We start from the raw sequence: 22,403 nt of genomic DNA on the forward strand, positions 1-22,403 counted from the left end.
ATGTTGCCTCCTCACCACCTGATTTAAACCCATGATTGCCGTGCAATGCATATGACTGCGACAGGGTAGTACGGCAGTTAGAGGTGTAAATCAGATGTGAGGAGGCCACTCTGTGCCCGATGATCTTGGCTTCTCCCATATTGTTCAGGTAGATCTCCACCTCTTTAAGATTGCCTACATCTGCTTTAAGGTGTCCCTCCAAATAGATTTTAAATGTTGGCAACTATGCATTTCTATGTTTAATATAATTCTACAAGCAAGTTCAGTCCTACCCAGATTTATCACAGGTGCTGAGCAGGCAGACATTACAGATTTCACAGCATCAATGCTTGGTCATATCTGGGAAAGACAAAGCAGCTGGTCGCAAGCATGAGTTAGGTAAAACCCGACCAGCCAACAAGCAGCTAAATACATATATAGGAACTGTTACTGGCCAGCTGTGTTGTATTTGACCAGCCCTGCCTGACAGCACAGCAAGCCTGTAGACCTGTCTTTTCTCTGGTCCATTTAAAGCCTGTTCACATTTCTCTCATAATAAAAGCCTAGTGCACACAATGAGAAAATCAGATGAAAAGTAACGCTTTCGAAGTGATTGCCCAATAGTGATTTGTCCAAAAGTGATTTGTACACAGCTTTTGAAAGCCAATCACAACAGTTCATGAGAAATTATCCGAAGGGGCAAGCATGAAAATTTTTCTCGTACAATACCAGAATGAACAATTTTTGTTTTAATCAGCACAGTATGGCTACGTTCACACTAGCCATGTTAGCAAGCGACAGACAGGCGTTTGGGAAGCGTTTTTACCGTTTCCCAAACGCCTGGGAAAAGTTTGTACATTGCAGCACATAGTGCTGTTCCAACGGAAGCGTTAGCATCGCGGCAAAACGGACGCCTTTGGTCGAGTCAGGAGGAGTTGAAGCCTCCTATTCAAGTCTATGGTGCCGCTCCGCAAACGACGTGCGTTTGCGATGCGGTTGCGGGATGCTTGCTGAACGTTAACACCATTCAAACTTCATTATAGGCGTTTGTGGGGCGTTTTTAACAGGCGGCAATTGCCTAGCAACCGCCGCTGAACCACGCATGCAGCGTTTGCGGAGCGTTAAAAACGCTGCGCAAACGCCGGACCAACGCTTGTCAAATGCTATAGGGGCATTTGGCAAGAGTTGGAAAAACAGTCAAGTGTGAACGAGCCCTATTTGTAAAAAAAAAAAATCGAGTGACCAAAACCAGCCATGCTCAGAAACAAAAGAATACATTACATCTCTTTCGCAGTTATATTCTGTCATATGTGAATTTTTGCAACTTTAGTAACCCCTTCATTTTTAATATGAGAGTAGCTGGCAAAAACAAAAAAACAACAAAAAAAGAATGATCATTTGTCCAATATTCTAATCGTGTATACGAGGCTTTAGTGTGCAGGCAGCTGTCGGTTTTGGCTGCAGTTAGGTGGTAGTGTGATGTTCATTTCATTACATCACAGTTTCCTTTTCTTTTGTTAAAGTGGAGCTCCACCCAAAAGGGAAGTTCTGCTTTAAGGACTGCTCCCCCGCTCTCCATTAAGGATTCGCACCTTTGGGGGGGAGCGGGTACCCAAATTTGACAGGTACCCACTCCCAATTCCAGTCCGATTGCCTAGGCAATCGGAAGGGGAAGGTGTCCTCCCTCCCTGTTGTCTTTTGGGACACGTGACAGGTCTTAGAAGACTACAGGACCATTCAGGAAGATCAGCACTACTTGCGCATGCGCAGTGGGTACCCGGCTGTGAAGCCACAAGCTGTCACAGCTGGGTGCCTACACTGAAGATGGGCTGCGGGGGACACACCAAGGGACAGGTAAGCGGCTGTTTTTTTAAAAGTCAGCAACTGTAGTTTTTGTAGCTGCTGACGTATTTGAAGTGCACAGAGTGATACATCGTTCATGTCTCCTTACAGTAGCAAAATATGTGGTGTCTGCCTGTGTGCTTCAGTAAAATGCTGCAGTTAAAGTGTTACTTAACCCACAACAGTAAAATCAGTCAATATGCAGTAAAGCATGCGTGTCCCCCTTTTAAATTCTGATAAGACATATCATTTGGAGTCACTCTGCACATGCTCAGTTTGTTGTGTATTGCTAGAGAGGTTTTTTTTGCTTGGGAGAGTGCATGTGATCAGCACAGGGCCAATCAGCATTGTCCAGACAAAGGTCAAGGGTTTTGCATCCTCCTAGAGCAGAATGAAAACTCCTCCTACAAGCTTTAACCAGGGCTTTGCTGGACACTGATAAAAGTCACAAGACTGCTCTAACTGCTCATGAAAAAGGTATTTAGCAGTTAGATTTACTGAAATAATTGCATTTCCGTGTACTGTGGGAGACCAGATCTAGTGAATGCATGGTCCTGGGTTTAGTAACACTTTAACTGCACTGTACCTCTGTGCGAAGTTTCAGTGTGAACGGGGCACACAGAAAATAATTGTTTTCTTTCTGCCCTAGTGTTTCCTGTGCGGAAAAGCACCAGTCTCCACGCTGGGTAAACAAGCCCTCAAGTAATAGACATAGGTCTTGTCCCTACCACCCAGCCTGTGACAGTGAAGAAGTAGCAGACTGATGAGTTTCTCTTTCTGTCACTCCCCAATTGAGATGTTCCTGATCGGCTCCTTGTTTTGCTTCCCCCTCTCCCAGTCTGAGATCTGCTGTACAGAGGATTACAAAAGGCTGATACCAAGTCAAATTCAGGTAAACACACTAGTTGATTTTAAAAATATACAATTTTTAATGCATGAATATTTCTTCTGTATTTGCCTGGAGCTTTTAGTGTTCTGAACTACCAACACGTACAGAGAGAATACGGTGTGTTGAAATCTGTCTATATCAGTCTCTCTTACTGTATTCTCCCCAGGTGGAATTCAGAAGCCAGTCTACCCACAGCTGGTGCAAACATTAAAAAGGGACCAAACACTTCTATCAATTACAATAAAATAGCTTGAATACAAAATTTTAGCTGTATAGGTTACCTAGATCCTGGGATTTGTTCATCTCAGACCTATATCTTTCTCTGCATTTGCAGCGATAGAACTAGATTTATTATACAGTATCCTTGATTACCATTAGCAGGTAATGAGTAGTAATGTTTTATCCTATCATAGCATGGTGCAATTCAACATATACATCTTGCATGCAAAACAAATTTAATTTGCCATCACTGTTGACCTTTGCCCAGATGAGTGATGCATAGACACCCCGTTATCAGTAAGGATACACTTTGCCTAAGTTAAAAGTCCAGGCCACCAGATTACAGGTTAAAATGTAACAAACGCACAATGTGTTTTGCACACTGAATTAATTCATCTTCTATCCCAGAGAAGAGGAGTCATCAATCAAGTTTTTATGTAATTTGCATGAGAAAGTCTAAAAGACATGGATATCCTAGAGACAAACGCAAGATATAAGAAAAGCTCTCTGGCTAATGTAAGTTTGGAAATGGTAAAAGCTGGAATGAAAGGGTGCTGCTGAACAATGAGACACGAATCGCTGAATCACCCTTCATTCTTTAACATGTAGCTCCACTTTTTTTGACAATGTTAGTACTGCAATACAGGCAGAGAAAATCATCAGTTTGTGTAAATATGATGTATTGCTTGTTTTGTAGTTTTATGTCTTTAAAGCTTTTTGGAGCATCTACCACGTTTAAAGGGCAATATATTCTTACAATAGGGGGCTTTGTGTAATCTTTTTGCAGTTAGACACTTGTCTGGGAATTCTCACACAGCCAAAATATTGAATCTGCCTGAAGTTATTTCATAGTGGCAGAGTAAATTTGGTAATCAAGGGTCAATAACAGGATAATATAAGTAATAGGAACAAATCTCTTATACACAAGACTGGATTATTGTACAGCATTATAGAACAATGCAGAGATTGCTTTTATCGTTTACATTAACATTGCATTAACTTTCGAAGCAACAGCTTCAGCCTGGGTTCACACTGATGCGGTGTGGAATTCGCAGTGGTTTGTGTGAATTCTGCACCGCATCACAATCGCACCCCGTTCATGCAAACTGATGCGGGTGTGTATTTTAAGTTAACACCCGAAATCGGTCCGCAAAACGCGGTGCGATATGCAGAATCGGATCACATAGGTGTGAATACCTACGCGATCCGATTCTAGGGCAGACCAAAAAAAAGGGTCCTGCACCTTTTTGGTGTGGATGCGGTGCGATTTGAGTCATACCAAATCTATGGCTCCAATTCGCATGTGATTTGCACAGGAATGCGGTGCGGTTCCTGTGCGAATCACATGTGATATACCACACCGCACATGTGTGTGAACCCAGGCTAAAATTTGCAGTTTAATTATACAACTTCTGAAACATGTTCTGTGATATTTAAAGGGCTAGTAAACATACATGATCTATATGAAAGACCTGTCAGTGACATCATTGTATGCTCAGTACATGACAAAGCTTCCACGTGTACTTGTCACCAGTTATTTCTGGCAGAATAACTGTCATTCAGTGGAATTATCAACAGTAATGTGCAGGATGTTGTGTTCTGCAGAATCTTTGTTCAATAACTTAATTTCTGAGTAACTGTCCATAAAATTTAGGGAAGCTGAAATAATTTTATTGGCATGTGTCTAATGACATACATTTTTACATCTTTCTACCTGTAACCTAGTAAGAATTTTATATGGAATGTCAGTGAGCGCTATGAGTGTGTAGAAAGGTATAGGCTGCTGGCACTAAAGGACCACCCTTGGTATCCTCACTAGTGAATGAAATATAAAAGGTGCAGCGCTAAAGTAATGAATGAATCAAATGAAATACTTCTAAAACATGTGCATATACATAAATAAATAATGTGAATAGAAGCAGCAATAGAACGAATAGCAGCAATATTGAAAGGCAACACAGTGAGGAGCTCTGATCAGCGCTACCAATCTAAATTGCGAGAGTTCATGAGTTATTAATATAGCAATAATTAATATACTGATAACTGTGGTGATGGTATCTGTGACACTGAGTGGTCAGTGTTGGGTGATATCAAATGAATAGTGACTAGTAGTGAACATATATAAAATGACAAAATTGCGACAAACAATAGTTATAAAAAAGTCCAGAAAATAAATCCATGAACAGGTGACATTCAGTGCTGGTGAATCTGTGAAAAGTATTCCTTTATATGCACTCACCAGAAGCGCATATAATTCCCTAAAGAGATTTTCTTTGGCTCTTTTGTGAGCTAACTCCTCAGGATTTTGCGGTTTGAATGCTGCTTGGTGTCATCCCTATCTGAGATCATCCTGGCCTTCATGGTCCTATGACTGATGGGTGTGCTGCCTAACTTACCTGGGAAAGAAACCAGCTGTTCATGCGCATTTTATATGTGCTTCTGGTGAGTGCATATAAAGGAATACTTTTCACGGATTCACCAGCACTGAATGTCACCTGTTCATGGATTTATTTTCTGGACTTTTTTATAACTATTGTTTATCGCAATTGTGTCATTTGATATATGTTCACTATCAGTCACTATTCATTTTATATCACCCAACGCTGACCACTCAGTGTCACGGATACCATCACCACACTAATCAGTATATTAATTATTGCTATATCAATAACTCATGAACTCTCACACTTTAGACTGGTAGCGCTGATCAGAGCGCCTCACTGTGTTTTCCTTTTATTATTGCTGCTATTCGTTCTATTGTTGGTTCTATTCACCTTATTATTATGTATATGCACATGTTTTAGAAGTATTTCAGTTGATTCATTCATTACTTTAGCGCTACACCTAATAAGAATTTTGTTTAAAGATTAAGGTCCATGCACACTGGCCTAAAAAAAAATGATGCTTTTACAAGAGTTTTTTTTGTTTTGCCTGTAGAAGCAGTTCGATGTTCTATGTATCCATGTACTAGGACATTTAAAAGGCATATTTTAAGCTTAGTGTTTAGGTGGTGCACAATAAGTAATTAATTTCTACCTCTAAAGTCAATGGTAATCTTGCTGTTCATGTATTCGCTGCTGTTATATCATCATATATGAGAACTTTTGAAAACTCATGACACTGAGATGTGCATGGTGGCTTCTCAGTAAAATATTGGCAGTGTCGTGTTGTGCCGAGTTTGCTACAGTTGGGTAACTTGCAATATACATTGTAACTGTGGCTTTAGATTGGAATGTGGTAAGCACCACATAAATTGGGCATACACAATACATGGACAATCTGGGCATATACAAGCAATGTGTGAACAATAAGGGTATACACAGGCAGTTCACTGGCAAAAGGGCAACTGGGCATGTTCAGCTAATACACAAGCACCTGGTAGATACACAGGCTTTGGGGCAGGCAAACCTCTTCTCTGTGACCAGAAGAAGGTAAGTGACGATTAAAACACAGCCAACCCACCTCCATCAGGCCTGCCCTAGACTTTCATCAAGCTTCTCTCTAGACTGCTCTAAGGGTCAGCTCACACCAGAAAGCAGTGCAGGTAAGGCACGTTCCATGTGCGTTTCCTGCGCCACTTTCAAATTCACTGTCTTTGCAATTTGTATGTGAATGCCAATGTAATGTTACCAGCACCCAAAATGCAAATTGAAGACACACTGCGTTTGCGGGCACTACATCCCATAGTACCTGAGTACTATCGATTTGGTGCGGCGTATTTTTAAAAGTAGAGCATGCACTACTTTTTCTGCATTCTTTGTTATTTGCAGCCCATTCCAATGAATGGGCTGCAAAACTACACCACACGAGAACGCATAGGAATGCCCAAGTTCAAACCTGCATGTTCCAGTGTGAACCAGCCCTGAGAGTAATGTTGCTGTCACTTCTCCAGTAAGCCAATAATCCAGATATGGCAGTGTACTTTATAGATATCAAGGTCAAAGTTTGAGAGTTTCATCATTTTGATAAATCATTTACAGTATAAATGCTCCAGTTGGTTTTTGGTACCAGAGCATTCGCAGCTCTGATTTAAGACCTGTTTAGCTATGAAATGCTGAGGATGATGCATGGTCACTGACAGATAAAATGACACATCTAAATAACTGTTAGAATACTGGGGACCACATAAACATGATTTGCTGCTCCTCTGAAATTGCATTATGTGGTTAAATCAAATGCAAACTCTGCACAACAAAGTTATTTTAAACTTGCATGTGTTATGCAGGCCATACATGGGTCGAATTCTTGACAAATTTTATTGAGAAAATCGGACATTTTGTGCATTTTGTAATCCGATGGTGCCACCATTGATTTCGGAATTCAACCCACAAAGCCTTCAATTTTATGTGTTGCTACAGAAAAGGGTTTTCGTGGTTGGGAATCTTCTTTTATTTCAGGTCACAGCTCATGCTCATTTTTTTTTCGATTATATTTCTTGCATGATTCTCCCATCATTGATTAGAAATTCATTTTTCAAAAGAATTTCAACATGCCCAATCACTGAAATTCGATGGTTGCACGAAAATCTGCTGATGCTGTGGCCCACCAATGGTGCAAAATTCGAATGAAAATTCTTAGTTATGATTTTTGGAAGTAAATAAGTTCAAAATTTGACCCATGTATGGCCTGCATTAGTCTTTTATACAAAACTTGTGATTGGATTGATTACGTGCCACCACCTGAGCCTCAGGAGCCTGAGCCTTGTTCCCTGTATGTTCACACTCATCCCAGTGTGTTTTTTTTTTTTTTTTTCATTTCAGAGTAGTTTAGGTTCTGCACCCCATACCTTTTTAATGTGGAACTTCACCTAAAAAGGGAAGCCCCCACCTCGCACCAGCACTTTTGCAAACTTTTTTTTTTTCTGGCAGCAGGAACTTAGTTTTAACAGGTATCCGCTCCTACTTCCACTCTGATTGTCTAGACCTGCCTGCCCACAACCTTCTGGGACACGTCACAGGTTCCAGGAGACTGAGGGTCCATTCATAAAGTGCAGTGTGAAGCTGCAGGATGTGACAGCGAGCTTCCAACAAGCAAAATGGTGAAGAACCAGGCCAGGTGAAGACACAAAACAAATCACAAACCCATCTAGCGCACTACAGGTCCCAGCTTTCCAAATCCATTGTCCTATTTATTGCAGGGATGGGGAAAGCTAATGCTGAGTTGGACACAGCCAAAGGATCCTGCAGCTACCAATAGACACGGGAAGATCCAAAATAGCTTGAAAAGACAGGGAACAGCAGCGCAGGATCTCCGTCAGCAATATATGTGATTTTATTGAATCAATTAAAATTAATACACACACGTGTAAAGTTCTTGGCAAGCGGCTCAGAAACAGATCTCAACATGGAAATAACATCAAGTGTGTTAAGTACACGATCATTCCGAATCCCTCAGCCAGCATACCGAGAGACTGAATTTGACAGCTGTCAAAGACCACTAATGGCCGACACCGCTAACACTGTCTTGTGGATCTCCGTACACTGTTGGAATGAAAGAGAGGGAGGGCAGGGAGAGGGTGGTACGCATTTCAAAGGACACACCTTCTTTGTCATAACTTACCCATAATCATTGTATGGAGATTTAAATAGGGTATGATCGGCCGATGATTGGAACTGTGTGTGCCCTCAGCCAACTATGTCAGTGAAGGCCAGCGGTCATCGTAACATAATTTATAAAGAATAATTTGTAAAGGATAATGAAAGGAAGAACAATAAAATTAAAAACTCCAATATTGTAACAAATAGTAGTTTAAATTTGCATATTTACAATAAATAAACAAAAGTAGTGATAAAAGGTAAAGAGATATTTTTAAAAAAGCAAAAAAAAAAAGTGATAAGGGGATCATTTTAAAAAAGGGGATAGGTACATCCTCCTCTATTGTCCCTATCCTGAATACATATATTAAATAGATATATCCCCTACAATATAATCATTCTTATTATACAAGACATTTTAAAAAGGGAAACAAACTTATAAATAAATATTTATATGCTGCCCTTAGAATTATTTAAAATCATTATTTCTTTACAAATTATCCTTTATAAATTATGTTATGATGACCTCTGGTCTTCACTGGCATAGTTGACTGAGGGCACACACAGTTACAATCATCAGCCGATCGGACCCTATTTAAATCTCCATATAATGATTAGGGGTAAGTTATGACAAAGAAGGCGTGTCCTTTGAAACGCGTTACTGTTCCCTCTCCTCCATTCCAACAGTGTCGGAGATCCAAGAGGCACTGTTAGTGGTGTCAACCATTAGCGGTCTTTGACAGCTGTCAAATTCAGTCCCTCAATATGCCGGCTGAGGGATTCGGAATGATCGTGTACTGAACACACTTGATGTTATTTGCATGTTGAGATCTGTTTCTGAGCCGCTTGCCAAGAACATTAAACGTGAGTACTCCTTTTAATTGTTTCAATAAAATCACATATATTGCTGACGGTGATCCTGCGCTGCTGTTTTCTTTGTCTTTTCAGGCCGGGTGAAGACAGCGCTGGATCCCTGGACTGCTGTATTTGTAGCTGCTGACTTATAAATTTGTTTAGAAACAACTGTAGCTCCTCTTTAACTTTCGGAGATTACCCAAATATATTACACATATTAAATATTAATTAGGATGAAATAGTGAAAAATGAAGAAAAATGCATTTCATATCATTTTTTCTTGTACAACTTTTACATAATTTGCACATCCTAGTGTGGGGAGGGTTTTGATCAAGACGAAGACCTGATCCAGCCCTCTATGTAGCGCTTCAGCTACAAATTTCTGTCACAATATTTTTTTTGTGTTTTTAGGCAGAGATAACAGTCATAACTACGCAGGGAATAAAGCATCCAATAGCAATAACGTAATTCACTACATTTCTAACAATGATCAATTTTTAGCTGTAATCATTGTGCAATAGATCACCATAACACGTATCTATTGCTGTAGACAGAGGCAGCTCTGCCCTAGCCTCTGGAAGCCCAGGAGCTGATTGATATAGCTTCTTTGCGCTGCACAGTTTTTATTATTATTATTATACAGGACTTGTATAGCGCCAACAGTTTGCTCAGCGCTTTACATTATGGAGGGAGACAGTACAGTAACAATACAGTTCAATACAAGAGGGATTAGAGGGCCTGATCCTTGGAGCTTACAATCTAGGAGAGAGGGGATAGTGGTACAAGAGGTACCGTATTTGCCGGCGTATAAGACGACTTTTTGACCCTTGAAAATCTTCTCAAAAGTCGGGGGTCGTCTTATACGCCGGTACACATGTTAGGGGGGCTGCGGCATTAAGTACAGGGGTTTGCAGGGGCTGATGTCTCTTACCTGGATCCAGTCCCACGACGATCCGGTCCAGGAAGCGCGGCGTCTCCTTCAGTTCGGCCACTGGATGTTCGTGCGGCTGCTCGGCTCCGCCTCCTCACCGGTGATTGGCCGCCAGAACTGTAGCTCAGGAAAGGCACACAGGCGGCCAATCACCGGCGAGGGGGCGGAGCCGAGTGGCCCCGCGAAAATTGAGTGCCGGAGCAGCAGGTAAGTGTGCTGTGTAGAGGTGCTGCTGCAACCACATATGCTGGCTGCAGCAGCACCATACGAGAACATCGGTCAGCAAGTCTCAGTGGGAGGAATAGTGCCCCATCATTGGTGTCACTGATACCAATGATGGGGCACTATTCCTCCCACTGATACCAATGATGGGGCACTATTCCTCCCACTGACACCAACGATGGGGCACTATTCCTCACACTGACATCAATGATGGGGCACTATTCCTCCCCCCCACTGACACCAACGATGGGGCACTATTCCACCCCCCACTGACACCAATGATGGGGCACTATTCCACCCCTCACTGACATCAATGATGGGGCACTATTCCTCCCACTGACACCAATGATGGGGCACTATTCCTGCCACTGATACCAATGATGGGGCACCATTCCTGCCACTGATACCAATGATGGGGCACCTATTCCCCCCACTGATACCAATGATGGGGCACTATTCCTCCCACTGATACCAATGATGGGGCACTATTCCTCCCACTGACACCAATGATGGGGCACTATTCCTCACACTGATACCAATGATGGAGCACTATTCCTCCACTGATACTAATGATAGGGCACTATTCCTGCCACTAATGCCAATGATGGGGCACTATTCCTGCCACTGATACCAATGATGGGGCACTATTCCTCCCACTGATACCAATGATGGGGCACTATTCCTGCCACTAATACCAATGATGGGGCACTATTCCTCCCACTGATACCAATGATGGGGCACTATTCCTCCCACTGACATCAATGATGGGGCACTATTCCTCCCACTGGTGTGCATTGGAAGAGGGGTAGTCTTATACGGCGAGTATAGCCCAAACACTACATTTTAGCAGGAAAAGTAGGGGGGTCGTCTTATACGCCCAGTCGTCTTATACGCCGGCAAATACGGTAATTAGTTGTGGGGGAGTAGGGGATTCCAGTAGTTAGCCGAGGTGCATGAGATCTAGAAATCATGGAGCCCTGTGCAGAGGGACAAATTACACAGTAGGAAGGAATGGGGTCATATGTATGTAAAGTACACAGTGCAGAGGTCAGCAACTGAAGTTATCTGCATGTTCCAGTGCAAAAACGAAATTTTCTTATTAATGTAACTAATTTATTACATTTTAAAACACTACTCCCCTACTTCTGACCCCCCCACAACCACAAGCAAAATCTTTTCACCTGGTGATCTAGCTTGTAACACATTTCCTGTATTAAAGTGCATGTAGTAGCAGATTTTAATATACTAACACATTGATGTCAAACTCCAGCTCACACTATATTCCGTTGCAAAAAAAGAAAAAGCTTTTTTTTCCTTTTGGGGTAGAAGTTTTATATGAATAAATAAAAGCTTATCGTTGTAATCAACACTGCCAGTAATAAATGGTTTATCTCATCCCTGTAAACTGATACATCTGGAAGAGAGCTTATTCTTTTGAAAAACAGACTTACTGGCTTGATCACCAGATGATAATAGAAGAAAGAAACCTAAAAAAAAAAACCTGTCAAAATGGAAAACCTCCCTTTTCTCAAGCAACCCTCCCAAAATGTCCACTCTCGCTGTTAAGCAACTACCCTTGCCCAGAAAACCCCTTCCTCCCTCAGAAAAACACCAACCATAGTAGAACCCTTCCACCCAAAAGAATTTTTTTTTCCAGCAAAATTTCCATCCTAAAGCAAGCCTCTCCCTCCTTAATAAACCCCCCTCCAAATAAACCTCCCTCCCCAGCAAAAAGCATCTCACCTCATGCACATGTTGGTCCACGCATGCGCAGTCACGACCACGCTATACTGGCGTGCGTTCCACACACAGGATCAGCCTGCAGCTATAGAGGGAAGCACAAGATCTCCCTCTGCTGTTGATTATTCAATATTACTGATCCAATAATATCCACCAGAGACATGGATTCTCCATCATCCGATCATGAAGTACATGCAGCTGCCTGGTAATACACATCACACAGCTTCTGGTTGAAGGTTTATGTGTGTGTATATATATATGTGCTTGTGTCACTGTATGGTCACCTATCCATTAAGACATCTATTGACTAATAATTTATTGATATTTTTACATTATATGCTATATACTCATCCAGCATCATGACAAGCTCTTTGGATGAATTGCCCATTTGACACATCGTTCACTAATGAATCATGTAATAATAACTATTTACTATTTATTATTTTTCATCATGTATTATCTATCATCATCATTTCCATTGCTGTTATCTCTCAGTTGATATATTGCATGCATACTAAGTGGTTTATGCAAAATGTGGTTTTATATATTATATAGATTTTTTTTTATATTATTTCTCTCTGATGGCATTACAAATAGCTATTGTCTGTTGACGATACCTTGGCCCCTCCTACTAACCTGAGACTGCCCAACCCAGAGGGGAGGGTCTATGTTCAGTCCAGGAGTATATATAGGAGAGAGCACTCACAGTTCAGTTAGCTCTGATGAAGAAGGGACTCCCTTCGAAACGCGTCAGCTATACTGAACACCCATTCCCTTGATGGGACTCGCGCTATCTTCAAGTCCCTGTGAGGACTTACATGCCTGATTTCATTCGCTGTTTGTGAGTATATTTTTTACAATTAATACATTTTGGATACTGAGGTAATGCGCAAGGTTGGTGCGCTTCTCGTTTTCATTTCATTCTGCAGTATTGATCGGGCTTCCCCAGCCTTGTTTTGGAGCCACACAGCCCTTTATGCATTGGTGGACGATTTCTCCAGGCCTGGTTCCATCTATTCGCCACCTGTCTGAGTCCTAGAGCAGGAGAATTCGTCTTTGATTTACTGACCAACAACACCCCTGCCCCCCACTCGGGAGAGCCTTCTACTACCCCCCCCCCCCCAGTGATAGAGACAAAGACACTCATCTTCAAAGCTCCGGACATCCCTGGGAACGGGAGTTATGCTCTACATATCATCAAGCAGCCCGCAGCCTCTCCTGGATCCCACCTGGTTCTCATGGCACGCGTGTCCCTTCTTTCATCCCTTCTTCTGAGGGGAGGTGCTGCCCCCCTGAAAAATGCTGCCCTAGGCAAGTGCCTTGTTTGCCTTGTGGTAAATACGCCCCTGCTACAAGCCCGATGCATATAGTGTCATATTAAAGACTGAAACCAGAATTCCAGTTAAGAAACAGTGGTACTCCTTAAACCAAAATTATTCATTACATATATAACATTTTTGGTATAATTTTGTCTTAATAAATGGTATACGAAGATCATTTTGTTTAATTATGTTTCTTTCTCAAATAGGTAAGAAGTACTATTTCAAAACTACTTCCCTTCCTAGTGACTGTTTGCAATTATTTTGTGCTGTGGATTCCTCTCTCGGAGCCAAGCTGGTACAATGCACTTATTAAGTGCCTACCAATCATCTGTCTGAAGTTTTTCATTGTTGTCCACTCCATTGGCTCAGGAAAGTTCAGCTCATATTCGAAGAAGATCTTTCTGGGATTAGCCTTCTCAGCAGCTGGGGATGTTTGCCTTGTTTGGCCAGAATATTTTCACCTTGGTAAGATCTGCCAAGCATAGTTATTCTGAAATTCTAAAATGAATTTGGCTTTAATAAGTGTATAGGGAATTTCATCTGGTTTTTTAGCCTTCCCTAGGTTCTCTACAAGATTCTACGAGGAGGTGAGCTATAATTTGAATAGATGAAGGCTTGTGAATGTAGTGTATCTAGATTTCACTAAGGTATTTGATACAGTACCCCACAAACAATTAATTTAAAAATTGAGTTCTTTTGGTATTGATGACATGGTATATAACTGGATAGAAAACTGGTTGCAGGACATCTAGAGAGTGGTGATTGATGGCATATTTCTGAATGGTCTGGAGTTGTGAGTGGGATGTCCCAAGGCTCTGTCCTGTGACCAATTCTATTTAACTTGTTCATAACTGATATAGAGGTTGGAATAAATAGTTCCATCTCAGTGTTTTCCGTCAATACAAAACTAAGCAGGGCAATAACTTCACAAAAGGATATAGCAACTTTACAAGAAGACCCAGTGAAAATAGAGTGGTGGGCAGCTATATGGCAGATGAGCCTTAATATAGACAAATGTAAATTGATGCACTAGGGCAGGCCTTGAAATTTCCACCTTCCTGCTCGCATTTCGTGAGTAGAAATAACATGGGGGCGAGGGTCATATCAATCAAACAGCCGATGGATAAGCAGCGGGGTGCCTGCACCAGAGGCAGAATAAGCTTTCAGGCATTAAGCACTCACACACTACCCAAGGGCCCAGAGTCCTTAGGAGGTCATATGACAGGCCCCTGAAAGGATGGGGAGGGGCCGCAGGGTGGTTTGTGCAAGCATGCTACGAGTCCGGTCTGGTGAGAGGAGAGAGTGACTGACAGAGCCCAAGGAGGAGGAGAATCCACAGACTGGTGAGAACTCAGCATGTAACAGTGGGAGGAAGGGGGAGAAATGGCTGTGACAGGAGTGCTTAGAAAATGAGTGTGACAGGCTAAGAGAGCCAGAGGGGAGTCGTGTGGGTGCCTGTGTATATGTGTGTGTGTATGTATGTGTGTGTATGTGGTGGTGGGGGGGGCTCTGTATTCACTTTATGTAGTAGGGGGCCTTGTGGGGGGGGGGGCGCATTGTACCATAATGGAGACCATGTGTTCTAAGAGGTGGGTTGTGTGCTCCTTATAACCTCAAATTATGGGGGGACGGTGCCATAATTGTGAGTAGCAGAAATACCAATCACCCCCCTTTTTTGCCCCCTTCACCCCTCTTCTTCTCTCACCCCCTTCTCTCATCCCCCTTTCTTTTTTTTTTTTTTTAAAAGGAGGTAGAGGACATGGCTATGGGGGCGGGGGTGAAGGAGGGAATATTTATTTCTGTAACTGTATTCTGCATAAAACATTTAACAGTGTAATTTAATGAGCGAATTTACGTGGGCGTGTTTAGGGGAGGGATTATGGGGCGTGGCATGGTAGCGGTTGGGTGGAGCAACTGGTGGTGAGTAACTCCTAAGGTTTGGCTAGTAGCTCAGGACTTGAAATTGTAAGCCCTGCACTAGGGAGCTATAAATACGCATGCGCGTTACTTGCTAGGGAGAGAAGCTCTGAGAGAATCGAGGATGGAAAAGGATCTGGGGGTCCAAGAAGATGAGAAACTCAGCAAGAGCAGTACCAAGTTGCAGCAGGCAAGGCCAGCAGACTGTTAGCATGTATTAAATACATATTTACTCAAATGATAAAACTATAATTCTACCACTTTTCAAAACTCTGGTTAAGCCACATCTTAAGTATTCTGTCCAGTTCTGGTCACCAATCCTCAGGAAGTATGTGCTTAAGGAGGGGGTCCAGAAAAGGGCAACAAAGCTAACAAGGGGGCTAGGGGTGAACAATAACTACAAACATTAAACTTATTCTCCCTGTAGAACAGATGCTTAAAGCAGTATTAAACCCAGAACAGGGGCGGACTGACAACTCATGGGCCCCCGGGCAATAGAGGGATAATGGGGCCCCTGTGTCCTTGCCCAAACTCAAAAAAGCCTATGAAAAAGGTACCAGGGGCATCTCATGGGGCCCCTACTGACCCCAGGCCCTTGGGCAGTGCCCGAGTTTCCAAATGGTCAGTCCGCCCCTGACCCAGAAGCAAATGTTTATTATTAGAATGAGTTTCCTTTTTTAAGGCTTTTTTTTTTTTCATTTTCATCTGGTGATCTGGCCAGTAAGGCCGGCCATACATGGGTCGATTTCCAAACGATTTTGTACGAAAATCGGACGTAAGAATAATTGGCCGATTTTTCACTCTGTTAGTGGGGCAATGGCACCAGCTGCTTTTTGTAGTTCCTCCCCATTTCGTTTATCGGGCATGCTGTAAAATTCGTAAAATACGACCGATTTTCGAAATCATTGGTGGCACCATCGGATTACAAAACGCACAAAATGTCTGATTTTTTTTTAAAGAAAATTAGTTCAGAATTCGACCCATGTATGACCTGCAAAAGTCTGTTTCTCAACAGAAAAGCTCTCTTGCAATTTCAGGGATGAGACAGACCATTTAACACTGGCAGGGGTGCTTAAAATTATCAGCTTTTATTTATCTAAAACCTTTATTTAAAAAGGAAAAAAACTATTTGCTGTAACTGATTATAAAGTATAAGCTTGAGTTCAGCTTCAATTTGTTAGTGTATTTAAATCTGCTGGTAGAATTAACACTCCTCTTCCCCCAGACTGACAATACTGTTGTCTAAAGGTAGCCCCTATGCTCCTTCATCCGGAGTGGTGGCACTCTAGTACAGGAGGTATGTTACTGGCCATATTACCAGGTGAAAAAAATCCTAAAAAACTAATGAAGCCACTACATCTAATGATTGATAAGCTGCTATTATATATATGTTTTGGGTTTAATACCGCTGTTAGAGGGGATATGATTGCAATGTACAAATCCTTGAATGGTAACTCTAAAATTTGGAGGAAACTTTTTAGTCTTGGGCCTCTAAAAAAAAAAAAAGAAACATAACCACACAATGAAGTTGGACAAGAAGTTCAGTCATAAACTGCGTAAGAGGTTCTATACTGTTAGTGTGGTAAGAATGTAGAACTCCCTTTACAGTTGGCGGTATCAGTGGAGAGTGTAGATAAATTCAAAAACTTTTAGATGTGTTTCTTAGTAAACAGGGTGTACGGGGATATGGAGAATAGTAGCTGCACATGTACAAATGTTTAATGCTGTATATTAGTGGGCAGCTTTCATGCAGAGCCCATGAAAACTAAATAAAAATTAAGATGGACAAGCATGGCTTGTAGCACAGTGCTTATGTGTATATTAGTCCAGCTAGTAAAGAACAGGAGTTGGCTGAATCTGACCATGCCTCGAACTAAAGAGTTAAAATTTCTATTTAAAGAGGTTTACCACAAATCCTTATGGTTTGGGATAAAACAAACACAACTGGGTTTGCTAAACCTAATCTGAAACCCATTAAAGTCAATAGGAATAAAATCTGTCAGATCAATTATCTCCATTTTTAAAGACTAAAGCTGAATATACAGTACACTAGTAGAATTTTGCTTGACAGATTGCAAGTACATTATAAGAACATTCGCTTGTTTTTTTAATCATTAGTGATGTAGAATCAACATTCCTTTTCAACCACAGTGATGAGAAAATTCAAAGGAGCAGGATGGAAAATGTTTCTTGAATGTACGAATTTTAAGTGTATTTGGTTTTTTCTTCAGTAGTCCATTCATTGCAAAATCAAATGTTAAAAGCAAATGAGATCATGTACTACTTTCAAATGACATTCAAATGTAGAGAAATTTCATACACATTTTGTTTGAAATTCTACTAGTGTATCCCCGGCTTAAGTTCACCTTCATAAAAAAAATAAAATAAATGCACATAATTTTTAGAAACAAAATGTGCATTTATTATTTTTTTACCATAGCCTGCAAAGCATTGCTCCGGCTCTCTGCCTCTACCCCTGTAAAGACTTCCAGTTACTGAGCTGGAGGAAATGTCAAAGGACTACAAGTGTGTTGATTACCAAACTTCTATTCCTTTGAGAACTACAAATCCGTCTGCTGTGGTGGCAGACTGGACTTGTAGTTCATTCATTCACAGATCTCTATAAATGAATGAGCAGGTGGAACGCTGCACCAATTTTCAAATTTGACAGGTGCTGTGGGGCAGATGAACTTTGAAGGAGGGGAGTTGCTTAGCAATATATTATCTGTTAACTGTCTAAATACAGTTTTAACCTATTCCTAAAGGAGTTACCCTTTAAGGCTAATAGCAAAGGGATTAGTAGTAAAAAAGTGCATGGGGGGGGGGGTGGCTTGGGCAATGCCCCAGAGGACATTACAAACATGCAAATAAAAGGAAAAAATACTGCCTTTGAAGTGGCACAGCTATACTATGTAAACAAAATAATATAGGAAAAGTGACAAAAGAAAGATGTTTAAAATGCCATTAATCCACATTTCTCTGCAATTCTCCTTTATTCTGTAAATAGCATAATGCGGACCCCCCCTCCTTCAAATTACATACCAGACCATCATCAAGTAGTCCGAATTCACTAACAGCCAAAGTTCGGTCTGAACTTGTGTTCGAACTGAACCTTAAACTCATCCTTACTTATGGAAATCTGCATTTTTGTGGTCTGACCTAAAAGAGAAGCTCACCTTTAGGGATATGTTACACCCATATTTTGGGTGTAACATGCTCCTATTTTCTTATCTCCTGCCCCACGTTCTCTCTGCTCTGTGACAGCGGCAGGGGGATCTTCTCCACCCACACAGCTATGTCATTCATTCAGTTTTCTGTAAATAGACTACAAGTACCGTCAGCCACTGAGGCTGACAGCTTGCAGTTCTCGATGACCTACAAGGGTGTTGATCATTGATTTTCTTGCTCTCAGGTAGCTGTCTGTCCATATTGGAGGTTCGGGCAGACAGCAGTCCTAAGTGTCTGCAGGAGCCTTTCGTTGCATCCATGATTGTGGGTGCAATGCCCTGCAGGCTCCTTAGAAAAAAAAAATAAATGCCCTTTTTTTTTTTACCTGCAACAGAACTGGTATTCTTGCAATACTTTTTAGCATCAGGTACCCACCCCCAGCACCCTAAGTTTTATACTTTCTAAAGCCTGAAGGTTTTTTACTTTCATTTATTCTATGCATGAAGGTAAAAAACCTTCAGTATGCAGCTATCACTCTAGCCCCCTACTCATCTGAGCTCGAGCCCGATCCAGTGATGTGCATGAGAGTAGAAGCTCTCCTGGCTCTCTGCCTTCTCATTCAATCACAGCCAGTGAGGAGGGAGGGGACCCAAGTCATACTCTGTGTGTTTCATAGACATGCACAAGTGGCTTGGAGCAAGCACGCATGGGTGCCTCCAGAGCAAACAGCTTGCTTTGGGGGCACTCAGCAGGGGGGAGGTGCCTGAAGCGGGGGACCCGAGAAGAGGGGGATCGGGGTAAGTATAACATGCTTGTTATTTAAGACAAAAAATCGGAACCTTTACAATCACTTTAATTTGAAGCTCTCACAGCTGGGTGTTGATATTTCTGCATGTGTCAGAAAAAAGTGGTGAATGGCATTTCAACAGAAATTATTGGAGACTGTGGTGTGCATGCAGGAAGAATACATCCAGGTTGAGATAATTTAAAAAGAGAGCATGGCACTGAATAGAAAGCAGAGTTAATGTGTCTGATATGAAAATGTTATTTAAGTATTTAAAAACACAGACCAATGTACTACTAGCCCCTCCCTCCTAGATTGTAAGCTCCAAGGAGCAGGGCCCTCAAATCCCTCTTGTATTGAACTGTATTGTCTCCCTTTATATTGTAAAGCTCTGAGCAAACTGTTGGCACTATATAAATCCTTTATAATAATAATAATAACAGACTAGGAATACACAGAATAGGAGGATGGGGTGCTGCTGTTAGTTTCTGAGTAAATATTTGAGGTGGAAACCCTTGCATTTTACTGCTGGAAGGAGGGATCTCAGCTAAGTTAGGGGCTTGTATTTTTCTTAGAAACTGCCTATAAATGACTAAAAAAGTACATAATCTGGTTATGTTACAAATATATGACAGACATGATTGTCCCTCAAGAGTAGATATTATTTGTAAGGATAATAATTATCCTGTATTCCTTGTTTCTGCCATTCAGTATAGTTCCAATGTGATTGCAGAAGCAAAAATCTTTACTATAATATGTTTTGTTCTTTTTCAGGAATGGTGATGTTTGGACTGGCCCATATCATGTACACAACTGCGTTTGGCTTCCATCCTCTAAATATTCGTATCTTCATTATCTTCGCTCTCTTTTGTGCCACATTTTACTCTTCGGTTGTCTCTTATTTAAGTGGACCTTTTATTTATATGGTGGCTGGCTACTCAATGTTGATCAGTACCATGGCATGGAGGGCGCTGTCCAAGCTGGCATCCCATGATTTTTCCTGGGCACATATGTCTGCTGCATTAGGCTCCATATCCTTCATGATCTCTGACTGTGTCCTTGCAGTTGATAAATTCTGTTTCCCATTTTCCAATGCAAGAGCCATTGTCATGTCAACATATTATGGAGCCCAATTGCTAATCTCCCTATCAATAATTAGGCCATTTCAAGATGATTTTCTGTATAAGTCAAGATAATATAAAACACTCCTGGATTAGTAGAAATACTTGACATAAACTTTTGTCTTCATGGAAAGTTTACTGAAAGAGCTAACCCTACTATTAGGTGCAATATGAAAAGTAAAGAAAAAATGCAACATACAGCAACCCACAGCAACCACTACATCTTCACTTATTTTGTCCACTGAAAAGGGAAATGTGCTTGGTTTCTACAGGTTATTGCACATTGAAAATTACATTGTTTTACTAAATATATCCATATTTATCTTTGTATTTGCTCCTGTTGACAATGAATGAAAGACAACAAATGAATAAAACAAGTGTACACAAAATAAAGTGTAACATGTAGATTACTTTGCTAAAGATCCAAGTCCATCTGATGTTATAATGGAAGACATTGAAAAAAAATGCATTTATCATCAGGGGTATAAATATAAATTATGGCTTCTTTAAAAATTTGTTGGGCTTTCTCCCTCCAAAACAATTGAAAAAAAAAGATTGGCTTGCTTGCTTATTTGCATACTAACCTGTAGAGCTACACTAAGAAACATCTTGTATTTATACAGAATACTAAAATCCAGTAATATGGTGCCATATCATCCTTTACATTGTTAACCTCAAACAGCTCAAATCTAAAACACTTTTTTTTATCCACTATAACATTTGTACTAAGCCTGGTGTATGCTCCATTCCACCACCTCTGGTACTGGATTTGTGATCAGTGCTGTCACTTGTAAACACAGAACCTGACGACTTCTGCTGGCTTCTGTGTTTACAGCATGACAGCGTGCCTCACATGGGCTCACACAGAGTTCTCCCTGCCCTGCAGCATGACAGCAGAGTACAGCCTCATGGCAGCTGTTCATCTTGCATTGGATAAGTAGCTAGGAGAAGGGAGGTTGGTGGATAAAACTCTGCATTGGAGGTGCCGGGTGGGTGGAGAGCTTTGTACTGTGGGGGGAATGGAGGAAGAGCTCCGCACTGGGAAGGGGGGGTGAGGGAAGGGGGGGTGAGGGAAGAGCTCTATACTGGGGGGGGGAAGAGCTCTGTACTGGGGTGGGGGGGAGTTGCAGGTTGAACTTTGTACTGTGAGACCTGTTCAAAAGTACCCCCTGTACAATACCCATTTCTGCATCCTGTGCAATACCCTCCCCCTCCCCTGTGCAATATGCACTTCTGAACCCTGTGCCTTGCACAGCATGCACTTATGAGCCCCCAGACTAACACTATGGATGGAGGGGCATTTTTTTCTCCATAGACACTGATGCAGAACCATTTTCTTCTTAGCAACACCACTGACACGGGCATTTTTTTTATTCCAGTGACGCCACTGAGAGAGACATTTACCCTTCCAGTCACACGACAGATGCAGGTACATTTTTTCCTTTTAGTGACACCATAGACAGAGGGACATTTTTTCCTTTCAGTGACACCACAGATGCAAACAGGGCTGGGATTAGTGATAGAGAGAGAGGCACAACTGCCCTCAGCACAATGGTTTACTGTAGAGATGGGGGCACCTTCCTTCTATTACAAAGCTGACGAGTAATGACAGCAGAGAAGAGAGCCAGGAGGTAGAGCAGACTGTGTTCTCTCTCCCCCTCCTCCTACCTGCCTGTGCCGCGCTCCTGTATTACCAAGCCAGCAGTAGTAATTAGACACACAGAAGGGCTGCACTGGCAGGAGGAAAAGAAAGATCACAGCCCATAGCAGAAGTGTCCAGGAGAGAGTCAGGAGTGAAGGAGAGGTTTGGGAAGAGGTGGGGCTGAGTTTTCGCTGTCCCTCCTGCTCCTCCCTCCTGCCAGTGCAATGATTCTGTAAAC

At 41.7% G+C, this 22,403-nt stretch overlaps 1 protein-coding gene across 1 annotated transcript; it reads left to right on the forward strand.

Annotated features, from left to right (window-relative positions):
- Positions 1 to 3,290: 3,290 nt before the first annotated feature.
- LOC149458710 (lysoplasmalogenase TMEM86A-like) lies at positions 3,291 to 20,916 on the forward strand. The gene is made up of 3 exons (XM_089681794.1): positions 3,291 to 3,445; positions 13,740 to 13,998; positions 20,177 to 20,916. The coding sequence occupies exons 1-3, from the start codon at positions 3,395 to 3,397 to the stop codon at positions 20,596 to 20,598; spliced, it is 732 nt and encodes a 243-aa protein (XP_089537920.1). The 5' UTR covers positions 3,291 to 3,394; the 3' UTR covers positions 20,599 to 20,916.
- The last annotated feature ends 1,487 nt before the right edge of the window (positions 20,917 to 22,403 follow it).

Source organism: Staurois parvus, unplaced genomic scaffold (genome assembly GCF_062004578.1).
Source record: "Staurois parvus isolate SC_StPar_1 unplaced genomic scaffold, SC_StPar_1.0 ptg000279l, whole genome shotgun sequence".
Classification (NCBI taxonomy): domain Eukaryota; kingdom Metazoa; phylum Chordata; class Amphibia; order Anura; family Ranidae; genus Staurois; species Staurois parvus.

Coding starts and splice junctions, on each gene's coding strand:
- LOC149458710 (XM_089681794.1), top strand. CDS start 3,395: ATGGATATCCTAGAGACAAACGCAAGATATAAGAAAAGCTCTCTGGCT. Junction 3,446..13,739: donor AGAAAAGCTCTCTGGCTAAT/GTAAGTTTGGAA, acceptor TTTCTCAAATAG/GTAAGAAGTACTATTTCAAA. Junction 13,999..20,176: donor GCCAGAATATTTTCACCTTG/GTAAGATCTGCC, acceptor GTTCTTTTTCAG/GAATGGTGATGTTTGGACTG.